At 36.4% G+C, this 16,867-nt stretch overlaps 1 protein-coding gene across 1 annotated transcript in view; it reads left to right on the top strand.

The window, feature by feature from the left end:
* LOC122792225 (CUB and sushi domain-containing protein 1-like) overlaps positions 1-16,867 on the top strand; it is a 3,080,606-nt gene that overhangs the window by 2,430,843 nt on the left and 632,896 nt on the right. Inside the window, exon 48 of the mRNA XM_044059969.1 lies at positions 11,477-11,650. Within this exon, the coding sequence (XP_043915904.1) occupies positions 11,477-11,650 (174 nt within the window). The remainder of the gene's footprint in view (positions 1-11,476; positions 11,651-16,867) is intronic.

Genomic DNA, 16,867 nt, shown 5'->3' with positions numbered 1-16,867 from the left:
GTGATGGACAGGTTGACAGACGAGATCAGACAGGAGTCCCAGTGGACTATGATGTTTGCAGATGACATTGTGATCTGTAGTGAGAGTAGGGAACAGGTGGAGATGACCCTGGAGAGATGGAGATATGCTCTAGAGAGAAGAGGAATGAAGGTCAGCAGGACTAAGATGGAATATATGTGTGTGAATGAGAGGGAGGATAGAGAGGATGCGAGGAGTAGAGGTGGCGAATGTGGATGAGTTTAAATACATGGGCTCAATAGTTCAGAGTAATGGTGAGTGTGGAAGAGAGGTGAAGAAGAGATTACAGGCAGGATGGAGTGAGTGGAGAAGAGTGTCAGGAGTGATTTGTGACAGACGAGTACCAGTAAAAGTGAAATGGAAGGTCTACAAGAGGGTAGTGAGACCAGCTATGTTATATGGGTTGGAGACAGTGGCAATGACAAAAAAGCCAGAGTTTGAGCTGGATGTGGCAGAGTTAAAGATGTTAAGATTTGCACTAGGTGTGAAGAGGGTGGACACGTTTAGGAATAAGTATATTAGAGGGTTGGAAGGTTTGGAGACAAAGCCAGAGAGGCAAGATTACATTGGTTTGGACATGTCTTGAGGAGGGATGCTCAGTATATTGGGAAAAAGATGCTAAGGATGAAGCTACCAGGTAACAGGAACAGAGGAAGACCTAAGATAAGGTTTATGGATGTGGTGAGAGAGGACATGCAGGTGGTTGGTTTGACAGAGCAAGATACAGAGGACAGGAAGAAATGGAAACAGATGATCCACTGTGGCGACCCCTAACGGGAACAGCTGAAAGATGATGATGATGATTAAAACAGAGAATTATGACTGGTTCTCTGATCGTAATAAGTTATTATGTGTTTGAGATATGGACGTCAAGAAATTAATCTTGAGAGCAGAGCTAAGAGAGACACCTGATGACAATTCTTTGTAGTACATGGACATTTACCTGTTAAATATACTACTAGTTACAAAAACGTCCTGCCACACACAGCCAGTACTTGATGTATTGGCTGTGTAGACAGTACTCTCTCCTTTGATAACCACATCACCACAGTTGTCAAGAAATCCTTCTACGTGGCACACCTCATCACAAAAGGGTTCTCCTCTTGAAAAAAGGAGGTCATTGTTCCTCTCTACTCATCCCTCATTAGACCCATTATAGAGTACAATGCCCCGTTTGGAATGTATCTCACAAGCCACCTACAACAATTGGAAAGGCCACAGAAATACCTCACTAAGAGGATTACCGGCCTCAAACAGATGCCATACGCAGACCGTCTCAAAAAACTCCAGCTCTTCTCCATTGTATATCGCCTACTCAGAGGCGATCTCTGCCTAACATACAAAGCTACGTCAAACCCAGAGATGTTGTACATACTACACTTAAAGAAATCCCAATTTCTCCAAACCACATGCTCCAGAGACCTAAACCTTGTCATCACAATAAAAAGAACATGCTGGAGGGATAGATTCCTGTCCCAGAGACTTCCCAAACTCTGGAACAAAATACCCATTCATGTCAAGCAAAGCTCCTCATTGGCCCTCTTTAAATAAATCTTGACGACTGGATGGAGAATAGAAACTTCACCCCAGGGATCACTTCTGTGGCACTGCTCAACAGGGGCAGAGGAAAATCATTTTCTTGGGTGGCAAAAGCCAGGGAACCTTTTGGGCTAGGCTTATATAGCCCCCAGGGCTGATAGCCTCGTACCTACCTATGATTCTACCCATGAACCTATGTGTCCCTTTTAAGAACAAACAGCTTTAAAAGCTGCTAGACACTCTACTCTGACACACTTTTTGTTAAAAAAATCTGTATCTGTATATATGTGTATATATATATATATATATATATATATATATATATATATATATATATATATATATGTATATTATATATATATATATATATATATATATATATAATATATATATGTATGTGTATATTATATATATATATATATATATATATATATATATATATATATATATATATATATATACACACACACACACGCACACACACACACACACACACAGTAAGAACAACATAAAGTTATAATCATGAAGTGTCTGATGATCCATAAAGTGTGACCCACTGATGATACTTCAGTAATTAAAGTAGGAAAATCATGGCGCTTGTGGAGACTACTTTTCTTGTGGAACTTATTACTATTCCAGCTGAATGAAGAGTGGAGTATATAGTTATCAGAGCTTCATCATTAGTAAAAAATGATAATATAAGTGATCTGCATTTTGTGGGACTTCTGGTAATGAAACCATGTATTATTTGGATATTGGCTTATGATTTCTTCCCCTCAGTACCCAAAAGTTTAACTTTATTGGAATTTAGAGCAACTTTGTTATACCAGTTCCAAAACAGAACATCCAATGGGTTAGAATACTGCAGTGAAGTGACTACAGCTTGCTAAAGGTTGAAAAAATAACAGAGTAAAAGTGATGATCTCTGCACCTTGTATAACTTGACCAGCATTGGATTAGGTGACAGTGCCCTTTGTGAGAATAAAACTGCTATACCACCTACCCTAGAAATAGACAATTTGGACAAGAAGCTCAATCTTCTTATGCTTGAACTTTGGTCTCTGTGTTTTTGGACTCAGTGTATCAAGTTCCACCATTTCAAATGATTACTTCAAAAAACCTCACAGGAATAAATTCTTCTTTATTGGAATGTATGGTTAAGAATGATTCTAAGCTGAATGATATTGAGCAGGCACACTCCAATCCATTGGATCAACTGCTCCAATATTATTTAGAAATGGCTAAAATGAAACTGCTGCTTGAAGCCTCTGAAGAAAGGCTCAGTTATGATGTCACTTTGACTTATCTTGATTGCTGCAGATGGAAAAACATAAGAATTGCGAGAGGTGTCAGAGAGGGCTGAAGGGAGTGACTATGATGCTGTTATAAAACAGAAGCTATCAGAGTAGTTTGAGATTCCATGCCTGGGCATACTTATAGACCAAACAGACCGTTTTTTTTTTTAACCTTCAAAGAAGAGACTACAGTTCCATAGACAGTTCCCATAGTCAGATTTGCCTATTGCTTGCTCAAGGAGTCTGCACTTTTACCTTTAGGTCCCCAAGAAAATCTTTTGTGGTCAATGGTAGCAGAATCTGGCATGACAATGAATCTGCACCAGAATCCCTCATGCAGAGTGCATCTTCTAAATAAGCTGTGCCTGTATGTAGGCGGTATAATTGAAAGTATCCATCAAACTTAAAGACTTGACTGCCAGAAGGCACACTCCTTTGGGTCACCAGAAGAAGCACTTATTAAGATTTGTGATACCTCTACAAATGTCTCACTGTCATCAGTGCTTTATACTGAGGGGACTGTATCTCAGCGTGCAGAAAGCAGGCATCCATTAATGCACAACCTTTTGGAGCCCTCTCTCTTATTCAAGTTCTACATGATTCACTGCCTTAAGGCTGATAATTCAGCTAGTGCTTGTAACACCTTTTTTATTCTTTTAATCTAATTTATTTATTTGTTTTTGCTGAGGGAGATGAGCACTCTGGACTCAACTTGGTAAGGTGTGCTATATTCAAGGCCCCCCTCCTTTTATTAGTGGCATCACACTGCTTGGTTAGGTTTAATCAGATCTGCAGCTACACACTTTTTATGTAAACTTTTTGGGAATACTGTTTTAAATGTGAGTATTGTTGTGTCTTTCGGCTTTTCCCGGTTAGGGGTCGCCACATCGGAACTCCGGTCCGCTAATGATTGGCAGTACATTTTTACGTGCCGAGTTGCCAGCCCTGATGCACAGGTCACGAAGGTCCACCCATTCACACATGTCTCCACACAGAAGACACTCTAGCTGAGAATTGAACAGGACAACGTCTTACTGTGAGGCGACAATGCTACCGCAGCATTTTAAATGCCAGTATAAGAACTGGAAAATGCAATTAATTGAGAGTAGATCATTACTGTGCAACTTGTCAAAGGGTGGGGGATGGCACATATCATTGTAAAGTTATTTTACAAAGCAGGAATCTTACTTTTTATCAAGTTCTATTTATTCTTGCCTATAATTGATCCTATCTTGTTCAATTTTGATACACTTCTCAGCCTAAGAGCAATATGTTTCCTCATCCTTAAGAGTACCCCTCATTATAATGTAAATATTTTTCTGTGTTATTTACAAATGGGGATGCTTTATCTATACTTGGATCTGAATGTTATAAAGTATTCTTGTTCTTACATATTGGTCATCTTAACTCATTCAAGCCTAAAATGCCATTTTTGTATATTTCCAGTTCACATACATCACTCCTTAAGGTGACGAAACCTTTTTTGGGTCTGGTTTCTTTAACTAAGTAACATACCAGTTAATAATAGGCAGAGTTAGAAAGTGCAAGGAGTTACTAACAAAATTATACTAAGATTGTTAATTTAGAATATGCTGCAGTAGAGAATACTTATCTCTTATATTTTAGTAAATGAGAGCCCTATATGTTATTGAGGGGTATGGTGTGATAGGCCATGGTGGGAGATAGAGAAATTAATTGTAAAATGTACAATTATATCTCAGTCTTCCTAAGATATTGGTAGTTATTTGTTAGTAATTCTGAAAATAAACAATATTTCCATATGTACTTCATATTTCAAAAACCAAGTGACTTAAACTGTTACATGACATCAGGTGAAACCTTACATTTTGTTGAAGAAAACTGTCTTTGATATTTATAATGCAGGTTACACATCTTGAGAGATATTCAGTGTTATTTTTATTGTTAATTATACAATTAAGTATATGTTTTCACATTTTTTCAAATACATCGATAAACATGCACACAAAGGGGTATTTATTGTTGCCATGTGAAAACTTATGTCGGGTTAATAAAATTTTCTAAGAATATATTTCTATGTTGTACAGTTCCCATGGTATGAGAATTTGTTTCTAAAAGTTTAGCAAAAAATATAACTTGTGGTTAGTGTGCAAAGAGCCTCAATCCTCACCACTGACATCAGTGGGGAACGTTCACTGCGAGAAAAATAGATGCACACATATTTTCAGATGCAGTTCTCTGCACCAAATACAATTTCCCTTAAGAGCACACAGGGAATGTACACTCCAGTCTGGGCTGGCTTCCTCTCCAGGCCCCAAATAAGACTATCCACTGACCATTATAGAGCTGAGTCCTTAGCCAGGTGTTCCAAGCCAAGTCCCCCACCACACTCTGTGGGAAGTCAGTGCTCTGTGTTCCTGTTCAAAGTAGCTGTCACACACACACACACACACACACGCACACATACACGCACACGCACACACACACACACACACACACACACACACACACACACACACACACAGCTGGGAATGGATGGCACAGCTTACCCGCTCTGCCACCTCCGCTCAGACAATAAGGTAGATCTGTTGCCACCAGAACACCTGAAGCAGCTACTTTAAGGCTCTTACCAGGGTACCCAGTTACACTTAGTAACATTAATACTTATACAAATGGAAGTGTTTAACCAAGCAACAAGACTTTCAGGAATGTGGAGCCACAGTGTCAGTAAATAAATGCAAGTACTCTCAAAGGTTAAATATTTTCTAAAAGACCAGCCACAATGAAAAGTTTAGATATATTTAACAATTAATAATAACAAAAAACACAAAAATACCAAATATCTATTGACAATAAACACCAGAGTTTAAACCACAGGAAATATATTTAAAAAAACACCAATGGAAAGGCAATATTTACAGTAGCTCTTCTTACTATATTTGTTCTAACTGACTGAAGAATTACTGTTCCTTAGTATAGCAAGACAACAGTGGATGAGTGTCTTGTCAGGTCCAAAAACAGAGTGCCCACCTCACATCTCTCACTAGTATTCAAATACATTTTTAGTGCTGGCTACAGAATGACATCACATTTGTTTATCTGACTCTGTGGTTCCCATGAAAACTGAAACCAGGATCTGGCACTGATATGTAACAATACACACATAGAACTTTAGATAAGGTTTACTACAGCATCTGGAAACTGTAAAACAATTCCACCACTTCCACCCTTCCAGCAGAAACTTAACAAGCCATTATCTGGCACCCCAGGGTAGCAATTAGTTCACCACTAAGTACAAAAGAGCAGGATCCTAGCCCAAGCTTTTCACAGACATTATGACTCTGGCTGCATTCAGACCTGTGAGATAAAATCATTATGGTCTAAACAAAATCATTTAACTTGAGGCTATTTTTCTTAAGGTTAGATGAGGCTGAACTTAACCTCTTCCTTTCCAGTATCCTCTGTTAAAATATATACATTTCATCAGTTAAAACAATACAGTCTGACATAGATGCATATTTCTTTTTTGTCAAGCAGGACCCACTGTTAATAAATTTCTAACAAGCAACTTTACAAATACATTTTAATACAAGCATCTGTACAAATCAGTTTGATATTCAAATGACATATAATTCTTTACAAAACTCCAGCTAGCTGTGCAGGAATATGTTAAACATGCAGTGCCCTACTCCCCTTGGCACAGCCGGCACCACCTCACATCATTACATACATTATAATATATTATATACTATATATGGAAAGATTGTGTACTGACTGTTATCACCTCATCACTAAGGGCTTTTCATCCAGAAAAAAGGAGGTCATTGTCCCACTCTACTCATCCCTCATTAGATCCATTATAGAATACAACGCCCCATTTGGTATGTACCTCTCAAGACATCTGCAATAACTGGAAAGGCCGCAAAAACACCTCACTAAAAGAATCACTGGCCTAAAGAAAATGCCCTATGCTGACCACCTTAAAAAACTCCAGCTATACTCTGTCGCATATCATCTACTACGATGCAATCTCTTCTTAACATACAGGGCCATGTCAAATCCAGAGCTGTTGGACATGCAACTCTTAAAGAAATCCCAATCCCTCAGAGCCACATGCTCCAGGGATCTAAACCTTGTCATCCCAATAAACAAAACATGCTGGAGGGATAGGTTCCTGACCCAGAGACTCCCCAGACTCTGGAATAGACTGCCCATACATGTCAAGCAGAGCACCTCTTTGGCCCTCTTCAAAAGGAACCTTGATGACTGGATGGGAGAAAAGAAATTCACCCCAGGGATCACGTCAGTTGCCCTGCTAGACAGGGGTCCAGGGAAGTAAATAGTGTGGGAAGAAATAGCCAGGGAATTGTTATGGCTAGGCTTGTATAGACCCTAGGCCCGATAGCCTAGTACCAACTTATGAACCTATGAACCTATAAAGAAGACTTCTTTCTAATAACATTACTATTTATGCAGTTTTTATTAGGTTTTACTGTCTGCAAAATATTCGTAATATTTACATTTATCTGTCTTATACTTTTTCAGTTTACTTTTCAGAAAATGCTTAGAAATGCAAGCTTTTTATAGGCTGTTAGAATTGTGACATTCTACACTTAACATGAGTTATGTCTTATGAGTTATACTTAGGGAGGCTTGAGCAGGGAGTGGTTGTTCTTAAAGATGTTATAATTTCTTTTTTTCTTTTGTCAGTGTATGCCTTTTGCACAGTTTAACTTACTGGCATGGAGTTTGAATGGTTTAATTATCATAGTCAAGAGAAACAGAGTACTTATTTACATTAGGCGTGATACGTCTCAGTTTACAGTTTTACAAGGGACCCACTGAGTTGTATCTTAAGCTCAAGGCTTTTTTTTGTACAGGGGCTTTTTTCTAGCTATTGCAGTGGGGCAGAAGAAGCTGTACAGCAGTAGTGCAGAAAAAGGAAGTGATGTTTACGAATACAGCTCAGTGCGTAGATCAGGAAGGTCATTTTGTTGCAACTAAGGAACTATTGCAGGGACGTTTGTACTTTAGCTAATGTGTAGCTTTCACCTGATACCTGTTCAGCTTAATTTTTCATCATTTCACATGAATGAGTAGAGATTTGAGAGGGGAATAATACTTAGAGCAGAAGACAGGAACATTATCTGTGCTCAGAATGAGGTACAATCTGTTTCCTGCAGACTACACATATTGGTGTTAGGTAAAATCCTTAAAGAATTGTACCAGTATCCTAGGCATGAAGGATTAGCTATTCTTATAAGGGCCCTTGTGGTTCATAACCTAATATGTCCCTATTAACCTGTGAAACTATAACCTTATGAACCTATACACTGCCACTTGAGTTTCCCTGATTTGTTATACACTTGTTTTTGCATAGATTGTCCCGTTATTCCAGAACTGTCAAGTGTTTTAGATCAAAGGGACATTTATATTTGATTAAAACACATCATATGATCCTATACATCTCTCGGATCATAGGCTGATCTTACTAGATTTTGCCCTTAATCAATACAACTTAGAACACCATTGGAAGCTGTAAAAGTACAACTTCTAAATCATGCCTGAATGGCTGTCTTGAAGAGTTGGGTTGGGGTTATCTACTGATGCTATTAGCCCCTATAATCAACAATGGGAGACATTTAAGAATACATGTAAAATGTTTGCTAGTGAATATTTTGGCCATTTAGTGGAAAGATTGTGTACAAGGCTATGTACACACAAAAAAATAGATAAGCAACATTATCTACTCTTGGAGATCACTCTTGGGAGTCTTAAGATACACCATCATTGCATAGTAAAATTAGATAGCTCAGGCAAAGTTGGCCATACCACTGAAATATTTTGATAATATGTCATGAGCTCAGAGTTTTTTTGGCTGTTTGCCTGCATTCTCAATGCAGTGAGTGGCAGTTTCACCAGACAGTATCATCTGATAGAAGACAGCCAGTAATATTGCCCTATCAGATTTTACAACAGTTTGCTGACTACTATATGGTTCTCTCTAGAGGCAATCCCTTAGACATTCTGGTCTAGTGGAGATTAAAGGATTATCTGGCTTTGGTATACCTCAAGTAAAAAAATACACTCCATCCAACTCCAACTAGTACAAGAAACACACCCAGACTGGAATCAAACTGAAAAATGAAGACACATCAAGTTGGAATAAAAACTCTTTACTAGTGTTTCCCAGTACCCCGGCTCAACAGCCTTTCAAGCACGTCATTTGCACACCAAAAGACACAACATATTGAAATATACATCAATTAGGCTTGATACGATTCATTCAATTATTCAGTAATAAAAGTGCCAAACAGTGAATATTGCTCATTAACTCCTCACTATCTTGTCCATCCAAATCTTAATGCATCAAAAACACTTATATAAATTTTTACACCTTTTTAACATCCTTTTAACATCTTTTTAAATATATTTTCTAACAAATCCAAGTTGTGTGACACATGAGGTTAAATACATGTGAATATACACACATGATCTGCCCAAAATAAAATAACACATACACGTATTGCTTGCTGTACTAGCAGGATATATAAAGAAATTTTGTGACCAAGTTGCAAATAAATAACACCCCTTATGAGAGAAGAAAAAATTTGAAAAAAAAGAAAGAAATCTCACGTTACATAAGAATAAACCAAAAATCAGACTCTTGCAGCATTAAGATGAACAATCCTTCATTTCTTAACAAATGATGTTAAAATTATGTTAAAAAGGTGTAAAAAGTTGTTGATGTATATTTAAATATGTTTACTGTAAAAATGACTTTCTTGAAAGACTGTTGTGCTGCAGTACCGGGAAACACTAGTAAAGAGTTTTTATTCCACCTTGATGTGTCTTCGTTTTTCAACTTGGTTCCAGTCTGGATGTGTTTCTTTGGTATACCTCACCCAATTGTTATGGTTAAAAAGTGCTTTCCTTACCCATCTAATAACAGAATAGGAAGATGAGAGGATATTAGTTAAATTTCCCCTAGAGAAAAACTCTGGGACCCAATCAAATCCCCTTGGTGATATATAAATGTGACTCTTATAAATTTATCTAACATTTTTGTAAAACTGACTAACCATATTCTTTGTGGTGGGGAGCAACATGGCATCAAGCTATTAAATCCCCAGTCATCAACCTAATAATGATCCCTCTAAATTAGCCTCATGATGGCCTATATCATTGCTCAGTCATAAGGGCATCATGACTTTGTTTAGCTTTCTTAATTCATTTGGACTAGACTGGTTTTGTTTCTAAAATAATAACTTTTGGCAATCTGATTAAAACCATATTATGAATAATAGTGAGACTTTGAATGCAGGGTTACATATTTCATTGAAATGTTGAGGGTTTTATAGGGAATCCACTGCCAACATTAAGACTGACAACCAATTGTCTCCACAGTTATATCTTACTGGTGGTACTAGACAGGATTGCCCTCTATCCTTTCTGCTTTTTACTTTGTATTTAGAACCATCTTTTGCCAAAATAAGGCAGGGAGCAATGGACGGATACTCCTTGAAGGGCAACATTTAAAAACTTGCTCTTTGTGCTAATAAAATGCTGCTCTACCTTACAAATCTTGAATAGGATTTCCTGATGGTTTGTAACCTATTATCATGTTATGGTGAGTTCTTGGGGTACAAGGTTAACATCCAGTGAACAGACATGGTCCTGATTAATTTTTCCTGTCCTGCCTGCTTAGAAATTTCTGGAGCTAATATTTGATGAGTCTTAGGGGCTAATACTCAATGAGTCTCCCAGACCTCTCTCTTTCTCTTTCAATTGCTATATTAAAAATAATTAGCAATCAGGTACTTAACTTTATCTGAGGAGGAGAAGGACACAGGATTTCAAAACATACCCCTTGCCTCTCAATATTTTATGGAGATCTGAGTTTCTTGCATTTTGAAAAGTATATTAAGGTAGTACATGGCAAAATATGCCTGGCATTAATTACAGAATCCTGTGATTCAATATGGAAAACTGTGGCTTTTTCCTTAGTGGGGGGTGCTTTGGAATATACACTTAAATAGCATCTGCTATCCACTGCTGGAATAATAAAACTTTTTAATACTCTTTCTTGCAATCATTGTTGCTTCCTTTGTCCCTATTGTATTTTTGCAGTCATTTCTATTTGCAGGTTGGGATTGCATTCATTTGGCAGTATATCAGTACAAAGCGGATGGTCAGGACAGTTCTGTTTCTTATTTTATTTATGTTTGTAATTAATTTAAGCAACTTCAGTGCTGTTAATGTGTTATTTCAATTTTGTTGGTTGAAGTATCCAATAAAGTAGAATTTGTCAAACAAAAACTGTTCTGCATAGTCTATACTGCACACATTTTTTTTAAGTTCTTGAATGTTTTGATAGAATGGGGTGGATGTAGTCTAACAAATTACAAAAATGTAGAGGTTCTTGTCTGTGCATGTATCTGTTGAAGATAAGCTAGAACAAGTTAAAGAGAAACTAAAGCTAGCAATGTAGTGCCTTGTCTCTTACTTTAACATCAGTGAATCGGAACCATGGAACTAAATGTCACAGGTGAATTAATTAAAATAATTCCTTTGAAAGCAGAGTTTTTTCTTTAAAGACAGTAGCAGCTAAACTTATTTTATCTTACTTTACATTTTATCATTAGCTGGACATTGTGATGCACCAGATCCTGTAGTTAATGGACAGATTAATGGAGAAAACTTCAACTACAGAGGAAGTGTAGTTTATCAGTGCAACTCTGGGTTCCGTCTTATTGGAATGTCAGTCAGAATCTGTCAGCAGAATCACAAATGGTCTGGAAAGCCTCCTGTCTGTGTGCGTAAGTATGCAACAGTTAATTCAAAAAGGATAAGATGAAATATTGGTATGTTTATTGCTACATGAGTAATGCCATCAATATAGCTGAAAAATAATTCAGAAACCGAGAGATGAAAAACTTTAAACTGATGGACACACAAACATTGGACATAATTATTGTGATATGCTGGGAATGTGTTGCTGTAACTATGAAAACATGTTGCTCTACAACAATAGCAACACAGATGTAGATCACCAGAATAGATATATTAATGAAAATCTGTAGGTAATAAAGGCCTTCATAAATATCTGTAAACCTCATGGCTTCAAAGCGTATAGTAAAATACCATGCAGTGCTGTTGACAGGAGCCCATCTTAGAATTTAGTGTTTAGGTATGAAGGACAAGCTATAGAAACTGCACAAATTAGGAACAGTAGAGTTAATTCAAAGGGAAGAAAGGTAAAAAATGAAAACATTCCAAAATAATACATATACACAGAGACAGAGTCCTAAATAGTTAACACGTGTGATAAAGTGCAACATTGGTGCTGCAAACAGCTTCAGAACAATCATAATTCCCAAAACATTCTTCAGGACAAGTACAAATGTAGGAAACATATATATTTGCTGGTCATTTGTGCCATATGTGCAATTCCACACATTAACACAATTCATACTTCTCTTATAACTTCTAATTCTAGATACATGGAGGACATCAGAAAGTATTATAGCACAAATGACAAAATGATGATGTTCTTATCAAAGGAAGGCAGAGAAGTATCCATAATAACAGATGAATATATTGGTTAAGCTTTACCAAAACTATGCACTTATATGTCAGAGTAATTGTTGCTTCAAAAAGGCAAAATGTAAAACTCAAAACGGGATGCAACTCAAGGGAATGATATATTAACGTGAAATGTATGAGCACTAAACACAACAGAGTGCATTTCTGCACAAACTCTATCACCTCATGTACATGTAAGATCTAAACATGTAAGAAGAATAGGAATTTCTGCAAATATGCAGATGTGAGAAATACATTTGGAAGGAGGGAGGCCTGTGGAGCCCCTTCTGTAATTTCTCTTACTTTTATTTCTCACTCCAGGGTCACTTCTGCATGGAGAAAGAGCAATCATTCTTAGATCATGAAAAGATTTATCACCCTTTCTCTGCTGCCTGTCAGTGTCAGAATATTATTAACATTTGTCCTTAGAACCTTTAAGCAATGCTACAGTGAGTAATGATTGACAACTTATAAAAAACAGAGCTGTTGCAGACAGTATGCTATGTGTTTGCAGTGTAATGACAACACAACTGTTGTGTGTTTTTCCTTTATTCACTGAAATTACTGTAGTCCTGCTACTAGATACTGTGGTATCTACATGACACTGTAAAAGTGTCCCTGACTCCATTCCCCAGTATTCTGATTAAATCCCAGACTCTTAGAATCACTGTCTCAGAAAACTATATTTGCTTCCCATAACCATCAGCAGTATCAGGATGTCCCCCACCCGCAAATATGCTAGATGCCGACTCATACCACAGCTTTTCTGCACAAATCTAAAGTGGACAGAGCCTCTGTCATCGAAACAGCATTGGAACTGCATACTGAACTGCCATTTCCTGTGTCTTGAGTGTCAGTATTTTCTCCTATGTGCTCATGCCATCATTCTTTGGCATGGTACACATGTCCACACTTTGCTGACCAGCCTTAGCATCAGGGTAGATGCTGATTGCTAGTGAAATTTCAGTGCCTGAAACAGCAGAACCGCTTTGTACTGATCTGAAGAGTCTAATAACCTACTGTACAGATTTATTCATGGCAAACATTGTATCAAACAAATATTACTTATAGAAGTAACATTAGGATAAAATAAATGGAGAATCATTTCTGTAACTGGACAGTACAAAGCGATGCTTATAAAACAGTTTATCTGCACTGCATTCCTGTTGTCCAAAGGAAACTGTCAGCATTACATTTGTAAAACGTACTTGCCACCACAGTTGCCATAACAGTGGCCACTGTGGTGGTAGTTCCACCATGTTCTCTATGCAAATACATGGCATACCATACATTTGAAGTATAGTAAGCAAGCTATGCCTGAAAGTATAGTTGTTGTTTGCTGGTATCCGGAAGACATATGAAAACAACTGTTAATTGTGATGAACTCTAAATCTGAATTCTGAGGTATTCATTTTTTGAGGTACTACAAATTATGTGAGAAACAGCATGTCGTTAAACACTGAAAACATTAGCATGCAAGACCAACACATAAATTTCGGGTATGTTAGATAATACTTGCCCTCATTCCTAAATTCTGTCACTGTTTTCTCATACTAATTATGGTCAGAAAACAAATTTGCCTGCAGAGTAATTTCACAGGATCTAAGTGCCTTTGCCATGGAAGTTGGGCTGGTATTCTTTACGTAACATAATGTGCTGCATTAATTACTCAGGAACTACATTATTTTTCAGTGGCTTTCAGCATAGGTTCCAAGATTATACACATGCTACTGGGATTCACTGGTACAGGCTATTAAATGCCTATAGCAGTGGAATGTGTTTAGCGTGTCTCAGTAAGTTGGGTATGTCATGTAACATCTCAGTTCTTTTTTTCAATAATAAATCTTTATTATTTTTAACTTCTTCATAAAGATTTAAACAGAAAAGAGAAAAAAAACAGAAATAATTCCTACACACTATCTAACAAACATTAAAATACAATATACAATATTTACATAAATGCTTTCATCATTTGAGTAAGATATCCACACAGTTCCCATCTAAATATATTGAACCCAACGCAAACGTCTTGGGAGAATTTCAGGATCTTAGCGATAAGACATATATTAGCTCATAAACATGTTATCAGTAACCAAAATAAACGTCCAAATAACCTAAAGTTCTGGGAACACATTTTTAACATTATATTAGTGTAAACTAGTGAAATCAGGATACCTCACTATTACTTTACTATAAACCAGAAAGTAATACTTTTAGAACATCTCAGTTCTAGATTGCTATACTTTTAGATAATATAAAATTTCTCTGCAGATGTCAGCATTTGGTGCAGATTTTAGCTGGATGCCACTTGCTCTTTGCAAATATAATGTATGTTCTATTCATGTTTATAAATTATATACAAAGCTTAACCAAGCAGTTACATACATTATTTCACATTCACTTTATTGCTCATTTATTACTACTTAGCTGGAAAACAGCATTTCATGTATAGAAGATGCTTGTCACTTGTAACAGTATTGTAAGATTCGTATTTCTGGATAAAATCTCTGTCAAAGAAATTTATCTTCACCATTTCAGTGATTTGTTTTAGTCTGTAGAGTGTTGAAAGTTATTTGCATATATTATTTGTCATTCTTTGCACTTCGGCACTGAGATATAACTTCAGCGTTAGGGCTCTGGAGTGCTGTTCTATTTTCTTGAAATGTGGCCCATAGCAGTATACTCAGTAAGGGAATGATGGGAAAATATCTGCTGAGATAAGACGATGCCTGCAGGTGAACATTTAGTAGGATCCTTTGCAGAGATGGTGATAAAAGTGCATTAAGTATGTAATAAAATATATATTAACTATTTTACTACTGACTATTTTCCAGAAGGTTGTACTATAATAATTGACTTATTTTTGGTATTATTGTTCCCTGTTAATAAAGGGTTAGTCTCCAAAGTTATTAGGCATAATTTCATTAAATATTCAGGGAATTATATCAGAATGCAGAGCAATACAATCCTTAGATTGCTTTCATATTTTTTAAACAGTAAAGCTATTACATCCTTATTTGCAATGAAAAAAAAATAATCTGAACATAATTTTTGAGCTGCAAGACTTAAAAAAAATTTAAGAAAGAACAGTCTCACTTTTACAGGAAAATGTGTATTCTTTTTTTAGGTCTGTTGCCATAATACTAATAACATATGTATTTCCAACCAGTTTTGTTATTTGTAACCCTAAGCATCCTTGGTGGCTACAATTTTGTTTTATATTGAATTTTTCCAAAACACACACACACACACACACACACACACACACACACACACACACACACACACACACACACATATATATATATATATATAAAATACATCACTGTACTGATTTCAGATTTACCTATGTGATTTTCAGGGCTAGACACATATATTAAGCCTTATGTTTTATATTGCAGGAAATAAAAGCAATTAGTAATGGAAATGGAATATTGTATCTATGCATGTTACACACTACTTACATAAACAATTTTAGTTCTGATATCAGACAAACACCATATGACAGACAGTTGCTAGCCAGAATCTGTACCATATGAGTATATGTAAACCAAATGTTAAGTGTAGGGGTCTAATGGATGTGCAAGTTGGTTGTTTATGCCAACCTACATAGGTCTATCTAAAGTATTTTAAAATTTATTAACATTTTAACAATTTTATCTGAAAAAACATATGAATCAGTTACAGTTTGCACTTATTTAGAGATTTTAAGTATGATAAGATGTGTACACACCATCATTGTCATGTATTATGTTTTTATTTCATATGTGTTTGTTTTTAATGGATGCCAGTACATGTATATATTTGCAGTGTCAAAACAGTTTTAGGGGAAATATCAATCTTTTTTGCTTTCAATGTAACATCGATTGTGCCACATATATTTTCAATGTGCATTTCCTTTTGCATTCACCTCTTACCAAAAAGGAATGAGTGAATAAATGAATGAATGAATGCATGAATAAATGAATGCATTGTAGCTTGTCAGACTATCACAATGGTATCCTGTGCTAGCCTATATTTGACATGTCAATATGTTAGGCAATATCTAATCAAACATCATCAGACAGTTCTTAATAAAAAGTTTCAAAGAGTTATGTTTGGATCTTAAAGTAAATACACCCCAGAGGATTGCTAGGCCAGAGCTTGGTGGTTAAGGTACATATTGCACCTTCCATTATGACCTCAAGGATCTACACCTAGCTTAATGATGAAGTCTGTGGTTGAGGTGCTTTGTAGTAAAAGAAAATAAAATTATATTTATGTCTCAATAATAGTCTCAGACAAACAGAAAGAAAAGAACTGCAGCAAATGTAGTACAAAGCAGTCCTCAGTGGTTAGAAATGTTTCAGACACAAATCAAGTCTGTTTTCCCTTTTAAAATACGCTGCAGAATGCTCAGGTAGTACTGTTCCATGATAACGATGATGATGATGATGATTAATGATGACTTC

Source organism: Protopterus annectens, chromosome 1.part2 (assembly GCF_019279795.1).
Source record: "Protopterus annectens isolate FY-2018-M chromosome 1.part2, PAN1.0, whole genome shotgun sequence".
Classification (NCBI taxonomy): domain Eukaryota; kingdom Metazoa; phylum Chordata; order Ceratodontiformes; family Protopteridae; genus Protopterus; species Protopterus annectens.
This window is presented reverse-complemented; position numbering and strand designations above follow the sequence as displayed.